At 31.9% G+C, this 18,846-nt stretch overlaps 1 protein-coding gene across 3 annotated transcripts in view; it reads left to right on the plus strand.

The window, feature by feature from the left end:
- Positions 1–18,762, plus strand: part of LOC116339909 (feline leukemia virus subgroup C receptor-related protein 2) — a 43,093-nt gene extending 24,331 nt beyond the window's left edge. For all 3 annotated transcript variants that reach the window (XM_031766027.1, XM_031766019.1, XM_031766011.1), the window contains exons 7-11: positions 12,719–12,860; positions 13,015–13,199; positions 13,411–13,535; positions 13,626–13,736; positions 13,811–18,762. In XM_031766027.1, the coding sequence (XP_031621887.1) occupies positions 12,719–12,860; positions 13,015–13,199; positions 13,411–13,535; positions 13,626–13,736; positions 13,811–14,084 (837 nt within the window). In that variant the 3' untranslated portion in view covers positions 14,085–18,762. The remainder of the gene's footprint in view (positions 1–12,718; positions 12,861–13,014; positions 13,200–13,410; positions 13,536–13,625; positions 13,737–13,810) is intronic.
- Positions 18,763–18,846: the final 84 nt, after the last annotated feature.

Raw genomic sequence — 18,846 nt, forward strand, 5'->3', positions numbered from 1 at the left:
ACAAAAATGCAGAAAAAACGCAGAAAAATGTAAAATAGATAGATAAACCGTGATGGTTGACCTCAATAGCAGTGTTAAATGTTGCTACACTGAGATGAACATGTCAGTCGAGATCTCTTTTTAAATTCCTAAGATTTTTAAAACACAAATATTTTTGTTCAGTTTATCAAAAAAAGAAACCTCTGTCGAGATGAAGAACGAATGACGGAAACAAAATTTGAAACACAAAAATTCTGATATCAATTTGGTGATGAAAATAGTTGGTAGATATTTTTTCTGTGTATTGTGAATTAAAACGAATATACATTTATATATTTGGAACGTTGATTACACTTAAAGTAAAATGAAGAGTCTTACAGGAGTAAGACGAACTTTTCCGCACGGTGGAAGATGCGTATTTTATTAAGCTAGTTCAAAATAATATTTGTTCGATTTTTAAAGCCTTTCAAGCGGCGTTAAGTTCGAGGCCAAAAAATATGTTCAAACTTTAGCATTGAAATATTCTTTAATTTAATAGCAGAAGTACTCGTAAAAGATTTTTCACACTTTCATGATGAACTCATTTGTATGACATTTGAAAGTATTCTATTTTCTAACAAAACATTATAAAACCTATGCTACCTTAATGATGTGAAACTTTGCACAGGTTATTTTCAACACAAAAAAATAACATTCTGAAAGTTTGAAGAAACAATCAAAATTAAGAGTACCTCCTAAAACTCTTTATTTTACTTTAAGTGTAATCAACGTTCTAAATATATATTCATTTTAATTCACAATACACAGAAAAAAATATCTACCAACTATTTTCGTTACCAAATTGATATCAGAATTTTTGTGTTTCAAAGAAGCGATTACTGCCTAAAATGATAAAAAAATAAAATTCACGTATAGTTGGCACTACATTCTATGTAATAAGCGTATACTTTCCACTTAGTCCGTTGCAACCGAAAACAAGTTTGCATAGAATGCAGCGCCAGCTATATGTGAATTTTATTTTTTATCGTTTTAGGCAATAAATCTATGGTTTTCTTATGGCTTCTTTTGTTTTCGTCTTTCGTTCTTCATCTCGACAGAGGTTTCTTTTTTTGATAGACTGAACAAAAATATTTTTGTCTTAAAAATCTTGGGAATTTAAAATGAGATCTCGACTGACATGTCCATCTCAGTGTAACAACATTTAACACTGCTATTGAGGTCAACCATCACGGTTTATCTATCTATTTTACATTTTTCTGCGTTTTTTCTGCATTTTTGGTTTTCTGCGTTTATTTTGCTGCATTTTTGGTTTTCTGCGTTTATTTTTCTGCGTTTTTGTTTTCTGCGTTTATTTTTCTGCATTTTTGATTTCTGCGTTTATTTTTTCTGCGTTTTTTTTTCTGCGATTTTTTTTCTGTGTTATTTTTTCTGCGTTTATTTTTCTGCGTTTTAGTGTTTCTGCGTTTTTACTTTCTTCGTTCCGTGAAGCTACCCGACCAAGTAATTTTAAATAAGATGGAATTTAGTTTTTGAAAATTCTTTCGATTTGCTCTGGGTTTTTGACAAAAAATCTTTCCCCCGCCCTTTGCCCATCAATTTCAATCCCAGTGGAATTAAGATCCCAATTTTTTACATAGAATCGACTCTGTTGAGATTCCATCCGTTTTATTGTCACTACCTGCTCCCTATAAACTCTTTGGCATGCACACCTATGAACCAAGTCATTGAAATACATACTCTTTACCGAAACATGCGGCTTTAAGAAAAATAAAACATATTATGCTCTACGTCTATTGTACGTTTCATTTATAGATCGCCGCCTTAATTATGTTTTTACTCGCTCAAATTCTCTGTATACAAATCATTTCACATTTATCAAGTGTGTGCAAGACAAATGAATTTTTCGTGGCATTCAAATTGCAACGCAAATTATTTGCTTGCAAATGATGACAAATGAATGAAATAAACGCGACTAAAGCACGTCGCTATTGTATGTATACAAAAAGTAAAAACCATTTCAAATGTGAAACGATGTAATATAAAAATGAACTGCATCACCATAAAATGAATGCCATTTCTCTGTTTTAAAGCCGACTTCACGCTTTTTTCTATTAAAATTGATCTTGTTTGCACATTTGTTTGAATAAATTGATATCATTTCATGTTGAGTATTATGTGGTAAAATGCAATTCTATTTCAAACCTCATTTTCTGCCATATCCCGAGAAAAAAATGGTCATTCTTTGCATTCATTATTTTTTTTTTTGGTTCCAATGCACGCCATTTCGTAGATTTAATCATTTTGCTGCAAACATTTTTAGAATGCTTGTATACAATGCGACGCTTTCAATAAAATAAAAAAAAGCCGTTCGGAGTCGTTATTGTCAAAATTCCACAATATTCTTCATTGCCTAGTTTCACGCTTGCTCAACCCTTAACATTATATGATGACAGGCCGGCGTGAAAAATGTTGACAGTCAGACAATATATTTGGATTTTGTCATCTGGATATTTCAGCTCATCTGGATAACGTTAGGTGATGATACGAAATGAAAACAATGGAAAACAATAGGAGTGATTGTTATAGTTATGGTGGTATTTTTGTGCCTATACAATACAACAATCACTTCTATTGTTTTCACTTCATATGAACGTGTGCTTAACGTTATCCAGATGAGCTGAAATATCCAAATGACAAAATCCAAATATATTGTCTGTTGACAGTTAAAAAAATGCATTTATGAAACGAGTTTTATCCACACTCGTACATTTTATGCTCTTGCCTTAGCTATTACAATCGTAACTCTACATATTGATGTGCAAAAGTACATTGGTTATCAATCATTTTCTTTTATCACAGAATATTTCTTAACGACACATCCACCTAGAGTCTAAAGAAAAAAAAATCTAATGAATTCAGAATTATTTATGTCAAATATGGAACCAAAGTGGCGATTTATGGTGTTTGTTTTTTTTTATTTTTTATGAAAAAAAATGTTTACTCCACCCAGTTGAGAATAAACTTGACTATGGCCGAAAATAAGCGTGTGCTTTGTACATCACTGATAAAACATAACTTAACAAACATTTTATGGACATTCAATTGCTTTGTAATTATGCATATCTTGTGTGTCAGTTAGAGACGACCGACACATATCTGTGAGCGCTATTTCGTATAAATTCAGTTTTATTCTCAGCCGCTTGGTTTGAGTTTAAATGGAATGCCGTCCAGTTTTTCAATCGCAAAAAGACATTGATATATTATGCCCTGAGAAAAGACAAAAATTGCATTCTTAATTTATGGCCTTAGCCTTTATGCAGTTAAATGGAAAAGTGTAAAATGTAAAGTTTATAAGAAAGAAGAGAAAAAAACCCACCACTAAAACCCAAAAATTGGCACAGAAAGCTCACAGAATGAAAAATTATTCAACGAACATATCACAGTTGTTCACAGTTTAGTTGTTGCTCAACCTATTTATTATCTTAAATAAAATACACAGGGCAGTGATATTGTGTCTCTGAATTGCATTTTAATTAATTCTTTAATAAAATTTAAAAAAAATGTGTTTCATTCGTTGGCATATATCAGATTCGACAGTGCTTCTAATGTGTATTTGCTTATAATTTTCGATTGTGAAGGTAATTTGGAAAGTTATCAAGAGGAAGACGCTCAAGAGGACGATTGAAAAATTGTGATGATATGTGTATAAACAATTTAACTAATTAATTAGCTGATTTTTTCCTTTTTGGAAAATTTTATTTAAAAATGTGATTTTTAAAATTCGGTTTCATTGAAATCAATAAAATATCACTTAGCAAAATGGCTTTTGAAAATCAAAAGTACACGACGATTTCAATTGAAAATGTGCTGAAACAATAGGGTGGAAAAGTCAAGTTGAAAAAAAAAAAATAATGTGAACATTTTTGGCAATTCTACCAATAATTTTTTTTTCAATGCAATTTGCCATACGCATGCATGCAAAGCAACTGCGAGCAGTCAAAATGCAGAGCCATCATATTCGTGCATAAAATGAAATCAAGTTATTTGTTCCGCAGTATTTAACTTGGTTATCTCACAAACCAAAATGATTTGACTGAATATTGCTGTAGTTCTACAACAAAAAGCAATGTTCGGCTTTTTGTTGCCAATAATTGTAAAATAAGTATTAATCTTTCACAGTTTAAAACATCAACCGTGGCGCCAGCGTCAAATATTGAAATAAATTTCACTAGGAAAAATGGCACTTTAAGCGATCATGATAAACCAAAAGGTCCATACGCGCTATGTATATCGTCGCTTGGATTCATTTGACATATCTTTCCAAATATCTCGATTTATTGAACGACCAACGCCATAGCATAATTGAGCACCATAGTTTTTTTCACCGTATAAACATGCTTTTATGGACATTACAGTTAACAAACCGCAGTCATGGCATCCATGGCAAGGAACGTTGTCGGGTGCTCAAGAATACTTAAATCTCGCTTTCAAAGAGCGCACACTGAGTGCAAATGCACACTGAAAACCGAACACAAAAAGTTAATTTAAAAAAAAAATGTATATGAAGTGCTTAGCAGAACCAAAATTTTTGAACGATTAAATAGAGGTCACGATTTCTGCTTGACTCTATCCAAATTCAACATTCATTATTATCTTATTCCCCATTTCGAATTGAGACCATCGATTTTTTCTATTTTTCGCGCAGTTCAGTGCATCATTTCTAGCATCATTCTCTCTATCAATAACTGGGTCAAGCAATACTAAATTTAGTGTAAAAGCCCATATAATCATTAATCGTGAACCCGAATCAACAAGACTATAGCATTTGGATTAAACTTTTGCGACATGAATATGGTGAATTCTCCATGTAAATTTCCTACAACGACGATGTATATTCTTTGTATGAAAATCTATTATTATTCTACAATCATTTGTTTTCAATCTTATTGACTATGATTACTATCATTTAACACCATTTATTTCGAATGTACAGTGCAACACAATTTGTCAACGCAAACTCAAACATGTTCGATCGGATACACCGTTTAATTCACCGAAACAATATTGACAGAAAACTTGTTGACTCGTTTTTCAGCTAACATACTTTTTCACATACATACATTAGAATATGAAATATGTTTAAACGTTAGTTGATGCTATTTCCATGATTAAGTGAATTTTGATGTTCCATTCAATTTAGATTACACAAGATTTCATTGTTGAATGTTGATGATAGTTTCAATTGACAACCGTACTTACTCCGGCTTTCAGAATTTCATTAAATTTTATCACAGTAATGCCATTGTAATAGGAAATGTATTAAAATTAAATAGTCCTTTATCACTAATGACCTCTATTTATAGAATAATAATATGTAAATTAAGATCAACAAGCATCATTTTTAGAGAGAAAAAAATGAGATTTTACACATAGAGTATTTCCATCCGAAACATGTACACTACAAAAAAAAACTCGACCATAACAATCAATAGTTAGTTAACAATGGATATGTGCAACAAAAAAGCTGCATTTTTACTTGATTCTACGATTCATTGTGCCTTAAGCGCATAAAGTTAGTATCATTTCATTATGTCCCAAAATGGCTTCGTGTATGAAAATCACTGTGAATGTTCAAGAATGCAAAGATGTACAAGATTATCGAAAAAAAGTGAATACTGTCATCGTAAAAACGTATTTCATGTTGAACTGTATTCTTTATTCTATTTATTTGAAAAGTGGCTCGTTGTATGGTCATATTGATGAAGGAAATAAATTAGTTTGGACAACTCATATGATCATGAGAAAAAAAACTCAATTGAATTGTTAAACGCACAAAAAGTATGATTGATAAATGATGTTTGAATTTAAATTCATCTGGGGCAAAACCAAACTTGCATATCAAACCAATTTCAATGAAAATATATGTTCCAGTGCAAAAAAAAAAAGACCAAATGTCGATTTTGTGATGAGCAGTGTTGCATAAAATTCAAACTATAATTCACTTTTTGACAACATACACCAGTCAAAATGTCACATGTTACGCTCACTTTATTTCCGCAAAAGCAAAAATGCTGAACTGTGCAATAAAAAAAATACACTTATATGCATAGTGAGCGGATAGGCATTTTCCTTTGAAATTCATTTTTACGGTATTTCCCAGCGGGACCAATTAACACAACTACATCGAACGGTAAATTTATCTACCGTGAAATGATTTAATTTTCAAGCCAGCAAATTAAACGAAAACAATTAAACTGTGTTTACATGTTCAACGCAATCATTTTATGTGTATACTTTGAAGAGAGCATAATGTATGTTCATGATATGGCAATCTTAAGTATTATTTGTTCGGAAAGTTTGTTATAAGTTTATTTGTGAGGTTTAATAGTTTCAAAAAAAAAACCAAACGCACATCGGAGTAATTATCTTATGCGTCCATTCAAATGCATAACTTTTGCACTAAAGGTGTCAATCGAACAAATCTTGTCCTATCGAGCGGTCCGAAAACCTTAGCAATTCTCGAACGTCCGATCCGACAATCGGACCGGACGTCCGAAATCCAATGTACAATATACGAACATCGAATCGGACGTTCGAGAATTTGCTAAGGTGGTCGGACCGCTCGAACGGACAAGATTTGTTCGGTTGGCAACTTTATTTGGCAGACAGCAAATTGTGAATGTAAAGTTCGATGATATTGAACCTCGTTTTTGAAGCCATTTCCTCTTTCGTTAAGATATATTTTGTAATTTTTGTTCTTTTTTAATCAATAATTGTTGGTTCCAAACGGGATGTGACAATGTCTGATGAATTTAATCGTTTTGAATGAATTCGTGCGGTGGATGAATGATACATTATGTATCAGGCACAAGTCGATACATTTCGAATTTGTGACAGCGCCATTTGTCATTCTCTAACGTAAAACTCTGAATTTTGACATCAAAAATATTAAAATAGAAGTTTACCTGATTCAAAAAGAGAAACGCGTCTAAATATTGTAGTGCAAATGCTTTCCGATTCCGAATCGACGAAATGGGTTAATTTTGAAAATATATCAAATGAAGAATATCGAAACAACAAAATGAGTTGAAATCTCTATGAAAAATGTGATGCTTTCAATATTTTCAGCAATGAAAATTGTTCAACTAGTATTATTAGAATCGAATTGCTATGCGAAAAAAAAATGTGAAAAAATACCTTAACTATTTTAATCAGAATTTTGACATTGGTACGTAAAGTTGATTCCGGTGCCAAACTGTTATTCAGTTTCCTCAATGTGTGAAAATTTTTCGTTATCGAATTTTCGAAAGATTCAAATTAACGAATGTCAATTGTATGTGTATTCAGTGATCAATAAGTTAAGTGCGATATTTTATGCTGTGTGTCATTTTCAGAAGATACGACAAATGAACAAATATTCTTGTACGTCGAACCGAAAAAGTTGGTTGAAATAAAGCGAATGCGAATGATAAAAAATATATATAGAGAGAACCGATGTGTTTTGTGTTCGCAAGTTTGCATAATGGAATCACACCATAGTATAAATATGTGGCCGCTATCAGCGTACCAATTTAAAAGGTTGGAGATAAGTTCGTTTTTCGAGTTATTCGAGACGATGAATTGCTGAGTTAGTTCATGGCGGCATGGTTTATTTGTGATATTCCCATCCAACACTTGAGAGCGCAATGCAGGCCAATAAGGAAACGAAATAATATAAAAAACCAGTTCATCTAATAGCTATGCTCGGCGTTCGATATGCAAATGATGGTATTCAATTGAATTTCCTATCGTCTATTTATATCAAATTGGAGAAGATTGAATGCACTTAAAGCTGCAAAATTCGCAATACACACTCACACACACACCATACACCTTTTGCTATCAGTGGTTTGTTGTGCACACGACCAATACACGCCATACAAACGTATTGTCAACCACATATAATGAAAGAGAAAAATACTTTAATTTCGCTTCGTCTCACTGTTGAACGCTGTGTTTTGGCTGCCGCTCAGATATCACTGCAATAAAAGCATAGCGGCTGGTTTTGTTTTATGTTAACTGTTAGCAGTTAGCAGACTGTGTGCCATCGAAGCTTATCAAATACAAACTGGGTAAATGTTGAGAGCTATCCGCAAGTGTGTAATTCAATTTGAGAAGGGAGAAGAAAAAAATGACACTATATTACACAACACTTACGTTGAATTGTTTTCAAAGCAGTTGTAGAAATGTAGATATGCTCGCATTTACCTGCAAAAATGCTTGGTGCCTATCTTTAAAAGCATAAAGCATGTACACAAACTCAAATTAAACTGAAAATATAAGCGTAATCTGCTGTGTATGTATGTGAGTGTGTGTGTGTGTTTTAAATTTCACAGTTTCCAACTAAATGAATTTGGATGTCGGAACAGCAGAGCAGGCATTTGCAATGGGGTGACGCTTTCATTTTTATGTTTTCACATTCTCACGCGAGTCACTTTTATTTTCTACGAAATGATAGCTTAAATATTGTGGCGTACGATGTTCTATTTTAATTTGCCGTGTGATGCAAACGTAGAATGGATTTAAAGCTTTGATTTGCCAGTTGACGCGACTCATCAAATTCGTAGTGATATAATAAAGTATCTCTCATCTCTTTCTGATTCGTTCTTTTTCATCATCATACCATTATTCGATTGAAACTTTTTACCGAGTTTGAGTGCGTTCATTCAATTTTATGGATCACGTATTGAAATATGCTCTTTTCGATTTCAGCTCAGTATATTACGTTTGTTTGTAACTGCATTGTTCTTATTTTTAATGGAAAACATAGAACAGAAGAGAAAATTACAAAAAGAACAGGTGTTAAGCCTGTGTTAAGGATGCAAAAACGCCTGGTTTTATCTATAATTTGTAATAATCTAGGGGACGATCCAGGGAATGCAATTCCAAAATTATTTTTGATAAATTTCTAGAGGGGATGACACAAATGGTTCTCTTTCCTTCGTCATAAAGAACTTGAAATGGTGCGACCACATATTATTTTACTAAAAGCACGTAAAATATATTTAATCCAAATATTTACTAGAGCTCAAGAGTGAGTATTTTGTTATCATTATAGAAAACTACTTGAAATGAATCGTTGCGGAGAAAAATAAGAGCTACTTTTTCTCCGCAACGATTCAAATGTGAGACAAAGCAAACTTTTTCGGTTATAACAAATAAAATGGTTTGTCATTTAATGAAAACCAATCGCCGATAAACAACTGTTAGAAAGTTTGAACTACAAATGGAAACTGCTTCAGTAAGAAAATACATAACAATTATTTCAATTTATCAAAAACCGAACGTGGAAAGAAACAGATTCAAATTTGAACAGCGATTTCACTGTTCTGAACAAATTGCAAAAGAGGTATCAGTTTTGTATTCGCATCAACCATATATTGAGAAAATGAACTGGGGACTTCGGTGAAATGTGAGTTATGGCTAAAAGTTGTGTTACATATTCCAGAGCATGAAAATGCATGTGCACTTCAATACTCTAACATTTTCCAACTTATTGATACAAATGTGTTGAAAGTCAAAATATTTATCAAACTTTTTTAATAAAACTCACAAAGTTTACGCCACAATTTATACAATGAACACAAAACCGAAACGAAACACGGGCAAGCACTTCCATTTTAAACCTGATAAACGAGAATTTACTTCGTAAAAGTATCTAATCCATTTATATCATGGACACGACCATGATTCGGAAATAGTGCCGTTTGTATATATTTTAAATCAGGCAATATATTGAGCTGATTATTTATTTGAAATGAAACGAAATAGCACGCTAATCTTGATAAAACAATAGAGGTGATTGTTGTGGTTATAAAACACTTACGTTGGTACAATAATCATAACAATCCCTTCTATTGTTTTATCGTTTAATCGCGTGCTATTTCGTTTAATTTCAAATGAATATTCAGCCCAATATATTGTCTTTTTTAAATTATTCTTATCATTCAAATGACAAAAAATAAATTAGAAAGCATCTTTGTAAAGGAGCGAGTACGACGTTTCCCCCTTTGCTAAGCGAAATAAATCCGATATACGGCGCTGATGTAAATGTCACTCTATGTCATTCCACAATGATACATTTTTTGGCTTGACAATATATAAGCTCTTCATTCAACATGCATAATTTTTGAACGGTCGAGTAAAAAAAGAAACATATCATAAAATATTCTTCTTACGTTTATCATAAAAATTCTCTATATTTTAAATTTATTGAACAAGAATCTAATGTAAAAAGTAATACCAATGCGACACCCACCGTTAAAATAGAAAACGAAACTTATTTGGAATTGTAACATTTTGGTCCGCCATAACAGCATCTTCGTTTTGCTTCTCTGTGATTGGTCAAGTAAAACGAAGATGCTGTCATGGCGGACCAAAATGCTACAATGGAGACCAACTAAGTCTCTTTTTGCATTTTTACGGTAGGTGTCGCATTATCATTACTATTTACATTGGATTCTTATTTAATCGATGAAACATTTTTTGTTGAAATTATTGTCATTTATAAACAAATTAATTATTTAATTATTTAATGAAAAATGTTAGAAAAATATTTTATGACATATTTTTTTCAACGATTCAATAATTATGAATGTGTATGCATTTTAAATGAAGAGCTTATATATTGTCAAGCCAAAAAAGTATTATTGTGAAATGACAGAGTGACATTTACATCAGCGCCGTATATCGAATTAATTTCGCTTGGCATAGGGGGAAATATTTTGACAGATAGTACTAGATCCTTTAAATTCTAACTCGGGTGTAAAACAAACAAATCGACATCCAATTTGTAAATCTTTTATAAATAAAAAACAACGTAAACAATGTTCTCCCCATATTGGATTCAATCGAAATTGTACAAAGCGTTTTTTTATATATTTTGATTCGTTTTCTTGTTATAAAGTCAAATTAAAATACGGAATATTGAGCATTCGAATTCTTGTGGAAGATCGTTATTGTATATTTAAATGATGTTACAATATTCATTCGCTTCGACGACATCTTGAATAAACATTCTACGCTATCCAACACAGCAGCGAAGCTTTCATTTAGGCTTTTCCGAAAGTAAATATAAACAATTCTGAAGTGTAACTTTTATTGATTCATGTTCATGCCTCACACAAAGTACACTGTTTACGAGTTGTATACGTTTTATACGGCACTCAAGGTATGATTAGAATTAAAGTAAATTGGATTTTCTAATTGTTTATATACATTGGCAAAAGCGAAAGTGTTAATGTTTTTGGAGAGAATTTTCTCAGTCTGCTTCAATATAAAACACCCACATAGGTTTTGTTTTTATACAAATCATTTTTTCCATGATAAAAAAATCCAGAGTGTTCAGTAGATAAATGCGTATTTCAAAAAACCTTCCCGGAAAGAAGAGGATTTTTAGTCCTTAAACGCTATTATCGATTCATTCTAATTAATAATATTGATTTAAATTGAATGAATAACGGGATCTTTCACTTGCCGAAATGTCTCTAGGCAGTGTATGAGATTCGTAGAATTTATAATTGAAAATCACATTTTTTTATAAGATGCGTGCATTGAATCAAGATAAGCATATTTTTAGGTGGAATCGTCGTCATGAAAAATGCGAATAAGCCGATTTGGAAAGTTTCTCTGCTCCATGATGAAACATGTTACGTTCCACTGTGCAGATTTTAAAATAGATAGAAATACCTCATAAGTGGAATAACGATTCTTTGCTCCATCATGACACGATGAAAATGCACGCCATGGGAATAATGATATCCTTATCAGTGTGTTTGCTTCATTTAAACTTACAAAAAAAAAATGTTCACAATCGTATGTGTGTGAAATCATTGGAGCATGTGAAAATTGAGAAAAATGAGCAACTCAGGAATAGATTTTGGGTGTATCTGGCCCTGTGAACTATACATTCAACTGAATACATCGGATTAAATTGTAAATAATCGTCTTCGTATGTTCACCGCATTTTTTTTCTAAGTTTCATAATTCCAAATAAAAGTCGATCTTAAACAGAAAAAGACTTGAGAATATTTTTCACTCACTTTTTCTTTATCAGAAATATAAAAAAAGAGAGAAAACTTCAAAGAAAAAATACAATAAAATTGATACCTTTGAGCTGGTCATCTTCATCAGAAATATTACAAACGAACGATACCAATTTAATCATAAAAATACGAAAGTTTGTCTTTTTTATAAATTCTCGAAGAAACTGAATGATAGTTGGTGTTATCCAAAACAAACGAAAAACCAAAAATTAAACTAACATGCTTTCTACTTTCCCAAAATAGGATTTTCCCTTTGACTATATAGAGAAAATAGCTAAGACTTTCATACGGACGTTTGTCGAAATATTGAATACATTCATGATGGATGATGATTATTTCGATATACTTATATCATGACTTATATTTATAATATGTATCGAGTTGTTGTTACTGTTAATCGTTTAAATGGATAAAGTATAATGTGAGTTTGCAGAGCGACTACATATTTTAAAACCCATTTATATTGTAGGAATGTGTGCGTGTGAGTACATGCGAATCAAAGTACTCTTAATACATTCATCTGTTGTGGTGAAACTCCAATGCGATCTTTCACTCTTCGCTAAACATCACGTCAGCAATTCCATTTTATGAAACACATTTTCAACCACAGAAATGAATAAATCTGTGAAATAAGACTATTTCGATTTCGTTTACAGTTGGGCGTTGCATTGGGCTTCTTATTGCCACCGTTGATTGTACAAAACCACGATGACCTTGAATTGATTGGAAAAGATTTTCAATTGATGTTCTATATGATAGCCGGTTTTACCACTTTGCTTGTTACGCTTGTTGTACTGTGTAAGTTTTAAGAGCATATTTTAACCCAAAAAAAATCTACCCGAAAAGCAACAATAAACTGTTTACAAACGACATAATCGTTCATTTTATTCATTTCATGAAATGCGTTATTTGTCGCGTCTATTTTAAATGAAATTTTATGCTGAACCAACAGTTTTCCAAGCTCAACCACCAACACCGCCATCAGCTGCGCAAGAGGCAACGCAATCACCCCTTGAATCATCACCATTCTTACATTCCATCAAACGCTTATTCTTAAACGGAAACTACATTCTATTGCTTATTTCGTATGGAATGAATGTGGGGGTGTTCTATGCCATCTCGACTCTTCTCAATCGGGTGAGTATGCAAATGAAATTCAAGCAAATTTTTTATTGCAATTGCTGCTTATCAGTTAAACTCGACGCAGATTCATGTTTTGGCTTGACTTGAATCCAAGAACGCCATAAAGAATCAACATCCGACCGCTTATAAAACTCAAAAATGATTCATCTATTCGCATTGTGACTTTATGTTTTGTTTTGTTTTCCTTTATATTTTATGTAAATAGATTGTACTCTTATATTATCCAAATCATGAAATGGATGCTGGACGAATTGGATTGTGTATTGTATTGGCCGGAATGCTGGGATCCGTTTGTTGTGGCATTGTTTTAGATAAAACCCATCGTTTCAAGTGAGTATTCAATTGATGTGTTTGTGTGAAAAAGCGCTTTGCTTGCGAAAGAAAAAACCCACGATTTTATGAAATTCGATATTTTGACAGAGAAACAACATTATCGGTATACACATTTTCGATGATCGGTATGTGGATATATACGTTTACACTTAACGTTGGACATATTTCAGTGGTGTATGTGACATCATCGTTACTTGGGTGAGAATCAAGTACTCTTCATTTGACAGTTCACCAATTTGTGTTTATTGTTTGTGACACTTGTTTTCGTTCAGTTTCTTTATGACAGGCTATTTGCCTGTGGGCTTTGAATTTGCTGCAGAACTAACGTATCCAGAACCAGAAGGAACATCAGCCGGTTTGCTAAATGCTGCCGCGCAAATATTTGGCATTTTATTTACGATGCTTTATGCCGAACTGTTCGACAGATTCGGTGATACTGGAGCTAATATTACAATGGCGATCATGTTGTGCATTGGCACAATCGTAACTGCTGTGATTAAGTCGGACCTACGACGACAGGCTGCTTCTCAATCGGCCAAAAATTAAATCAACCAATTTTATTTTTTATGAAATCCATTTTTAAAATGGACGATGAATCGTTGTGAGAGCTTGTCTTACCCTGAATATTATGCATATGACAAACCGTATATTTTAATTGAATTCAATTAGATACTAAATTATTATTAATTTAAATTTTTAAAATTTACGAAATATTTTAAATATCGATATTTTTGTATTTTGGTTTTATTTTTCTATCTGCTGATTTGCATTTTTAAATTTTGGCAGATACATTTTGGTACTGAATTCATGGAAAATTTATATCTTTTCCGACCAATCAATATTGGAAAGCGTAAATGATGAAAATACGTTCAATAGCAGCATAAAATATGCCGAATTTCGCAAGTTTTTTTAATACTAGATTCCGATAGGTAACATGACAAAGCATTCCACTTAGAATGTATCAAAACTACTGTAGTAGGTTCAGCAAGTTTTCAAATTGACTGACTATTTCAACATTGACGCATACCAATGCGTTGGTACTATTTAAATTCAGTATCAAAATCATGTAATTGCATTGCTCATCGTATTTAACATGCAAATCGAAAATGTTCTACTTTTTTTTTAAAAAGTCGTTGATCCATGCATGAAGGGCACTTCTTTGAAATTTATGTTTTTTTTAGAAAGAATTTTTCATATCAACCAAAAGTTGGAATTTCATTTCGTTTTGTCAGAGCAATAACATTTAAAATATAGTATAATATCAGAGATAGAAAATGACGGCTTTGGTCCGGACATAATATTTACTCATTCTCATCAAATAATAAGCACATATTTATGCATGCAGAACTATTTCTGTGTGTCTTTTTAAAAGAGTGCAACTAATTTTGCGTACATATTACCTGATGCCAAACATAGAAATAATTTAACTAAAGGTTTTTGATGTTTTTGATCAAATTTGTGAAGTTAAAAGAGAAAATGATCGAATGCTTCTTAGAAAAAATAATAATATATATATACATACATCATGCCAAATTCATTTAAAACCGAAACGATAGTGCCAATAGAGAAATAATATAGTAAAATGTATTCATATATCCTAAATCAGAGAATGAACAGTTATGTATACAAAAAAAATCCAAATGAAAATTGAAAAGAAATATTTATTTATATCAAAAATTAATGCCAAAGCCAAAAAATTGAGCAATTATTGTTAAAATGTTGAGAATAATATATATAAATATATATTTTTAGAGTGATGAAAAGCGTCTAACGTAGTCAATGTTTTATTGTATTATTGTGAAATTTACCAGCAAAAAGAACACATAGCGTTTGTTATAAATTAGATTTTGAATGGTCTATATTACATCCATATGCTCAAAATGATGCTCCCAATAATTTAATGATACCTCGGAATGGATAACTTGTTTTTTATATATCGTCTATACCTAAATATAGACCCACAAAAATAATGGTTGTTATTTAATTTAAAAAAATATTACAAAACGGTTGTGGTTAAATTTTACGTCACGAACAACATTTACCACAACGTTTCATTTAAAAATCATTCATGTCAGGTCTAGCCAAACGCAATTTCTTTTGACTCGTTGCCAAGAAATTTTTGGAAGTAATAAATTGTAATGCAAATGGTTAATGAAAATTACCTGAAAAAAATGAAATGTTTGCAACCGTTTGCCGAAAATATTTTGACATAATCGAAAAACTAACCAGCCGAAACATGTTTGAAATGTTTATTATTCTAGTATATCAACTGCTTGAATGTCTAGTAAAGAACCAGGCGCTCAAATCCACTGTAAAACGTACGTATGAAATATATTCACAGCCAGAGTTTTGCTCAGCGCTGCTGCCATCCACAGCATATTAAAATATCTTGCTGAGAATGCGTCGTCTGTCGCATGCGAAGGTAGGTAGAAGTTTTATATAACAGCGAACAACAATACATGCATTGTTCTCTAATCAATCGTTTGAATGTTTTGAGTCACATAATCGTGAAGAGAACAATGTATACATTCTTGTTCACTGTGATGTACAAACTGGCACGTACCTTCGCATGCGACGGACGACGCATTGTCAGCAAGATATTTCAATATGCTGTGGGTGGCAGCAGCGCTGAGCAATACTCTGTTCACAGCTATAACCTATTGTATACAATGTGACAGTGTAAATGGTTCTTCGCGTGGTTCTTTGCGTCAAGTACCAATGACAGTGTCATCTGCCATCTTCTTTATTTGGTGGACTCTCTGCTACCAGAATTTTTGAAGGAAAATTTTAATTTTCTTTTAACGCAATTTTGAATCATTTTTTAAAATTTATGTCAAGAAATTAATCTGAAAAACAAAAACGAATTCAATTCAATGTGGACGATAATTGAATCATCTAGGATATTCGTGTCTTCGAGAAACATGTTGATCTTTTATTTTAACTAATTTCCTGACGTCACGAAAATTGTGACCGATTCAATTATAGTTGATTATTTTTTTCCAATCATAACACAATTCTTGCATTCATAAACCGTATCGTATGGCTTTTGATGCGCATCAACACATTGGACAATAAGGCGAAAGCACCACCGCAACCCAAACGATATTTAATTTTAATTTTTAACAAACAACACAAATTGAGCCAAAAGAATGATTTTAAATGAATTCTGCTTAAACCAAAATAGAAGAAGACAATACTTTATTAGAGCTATATAGGTCCCCAAATTTTCAAATTGGAAACTGTCCTTTGACAGTATTATGTCTTTGTGTCTAAAAAACAATAAAAAAATTTCGTTTTCATAGTGGAGCTATGTGTGTAACATTCAACATATACGTATAATATGTGTTTAACTAAATAAGTCAAATAATTAAATTCATATACAAAAAAAAAAAAAAGAAACTACAAACTTTTATTATAAAAGTGTTAAAACATTATAAATGTCACTGTGCATATTGGGATCGTAGAATAGATTAAAGTACAAAGCTGTCAAATCAAGCAGCAATTTGAAAAATTGTTTACCTTTTTAGATACATAACATTTTGCGAAACAGAAACAATAAAATATGGATGATATATATGGATAATGTAAATGCAAGCACTGTTTTGAAGAGAGAAAAAAATGTTGCGTAAAATTCTGCACTACAATGATAGATTTTTAAAAAAGCACGTAGCGTCACAATGTTTTTAGTATTCATCTTACATTTTACAGATAGTGAACGAAAGATTAACAAATTCATCAATATTTTGAACTATACAATTTTGTCCCTCTCTCATATCCTCTTAAACTCTTCTTGATGTACTCTCCATGCGTTACTTATATACAACAATCCACTAGAATCTTTATTAAACTTCCATTTTCCGAATATTACAACTCAATTATAGATGCTTTTTTATTATTTGTATGGGCGAGAATAAGAAGGACACTCATCCAAAAATAATTGCGTTAATTGCACACATACTAATTAGCCACCGATGTTGGTGCTGAGCTCCTATTTGAAAGAGTTACAACAGTTGTTAACACGTACAATAATACATATAGTATAAACGATAAACTCTAATATCGAAGATGGAAATGTTATTCCTCCAAATAAGTACAGATCTTGGTACAGACTGAGAAAGTCCTCCTTCCAACGGTCCATTTCTAAGAAAATTAACATCATCAATCAATTGCTTCAGTGTTTTTGTAACATCATGCGATGCTAGCTCATGCTTTCTAATATTGTTGTTATTTAGTTTAAGCGGCAAAAATACTGTCGCAACTGATTGATGGTGTACACTTAAGATTTGACCAAACTTATTTCACACATGTCTCCCGTTTATTAGCGAAAAAAGTTGAAAAATTTGAACAGACTGATGTCTAAACCATCCGTGAAAGTAATAGCAGTGAGCCATGTATTTTAATTTTGTGCCTATTTCGATTAACACAACAAAATACAGCCTATACTATAAAAAAGAATTTCTTCAAATATTCATATCTCAAATACGTTGGCATTTCTAAATTGTTATACCATCTATTACCGATACGTTTGAAACGTCACGCTTTTGTATAGTTTTGAAAATCATATGGACAAATACAATTTATGCGGCACGTCATCTTGTTTTCCTTGCATATTTTTTCTGTGTATACTGCTGAAATATGTGCTTATATAGCTGAAGTTCTATAAGTTTAGGGGTTTCAACGTGTCAATAACAGGTGGCATAACGCGACTACTTTTGCGACTTTGTTCGAACATGTTTGAGTTATGGAAATATTCAACAGCAACTAAACAAATTGTTGAACATTTGCATGAAATAAATGCATGAGGTTGGGATTTGCAGTGCACGTTTACACTTTTTATGATTAAAAAACAATTGATTTCAGTTGAATGGAATGAAATAATATCACGCAACTGGAATTAATGTTGAACAAACATCAAAATGAGATGATGATTAATTTCCGTTACAATGTAAAACCGATAAATAAACTGCTATTAAATTGAATACATTGAAAAAGCTACAGTCTGCTATTTAAATTGGTTTGAATTCAAAAGTAAGTGAACTTTTTTTTGCATAAATTAGATTAGATCTCATTGCACATTGATTTTAGTCGAATGATCAAAATATTCGTAAATCTAGTCGCACAATTGACTCACAGCAAAAAAAACCGAAGCAAAAAACCTTGTTCACTAAGTAAATATTTAAATGTAATAAATCAATAAATAAAAAGGCATTCTCCTGCGGAAATAGATAAGGTTTTTTTATTTAAAAAAAATTCTGTGGAATATTCAAGGTAGGTTCATCAAAGATTCAGGGACGAGAGACATTAAAAC

This window comes from Contarinia nasturtii, unplaced genomic scaffold (genome assembly GCF_009176525.2).
Source record: "Contarinia nasturtii isolate CC-2019 unplaced genomic scaffold, AAFC_CNas_1.1 Cnas_scaffold_129, whole genome shotgun sequence".
In the NCBI taxonomy this organism is placed as follows: Eukaryota; Metazoa; Arthropoda; class Insecta; order Diptera; family Cecidomyiidae; genus Contarinia; species Contarinia nasturtii.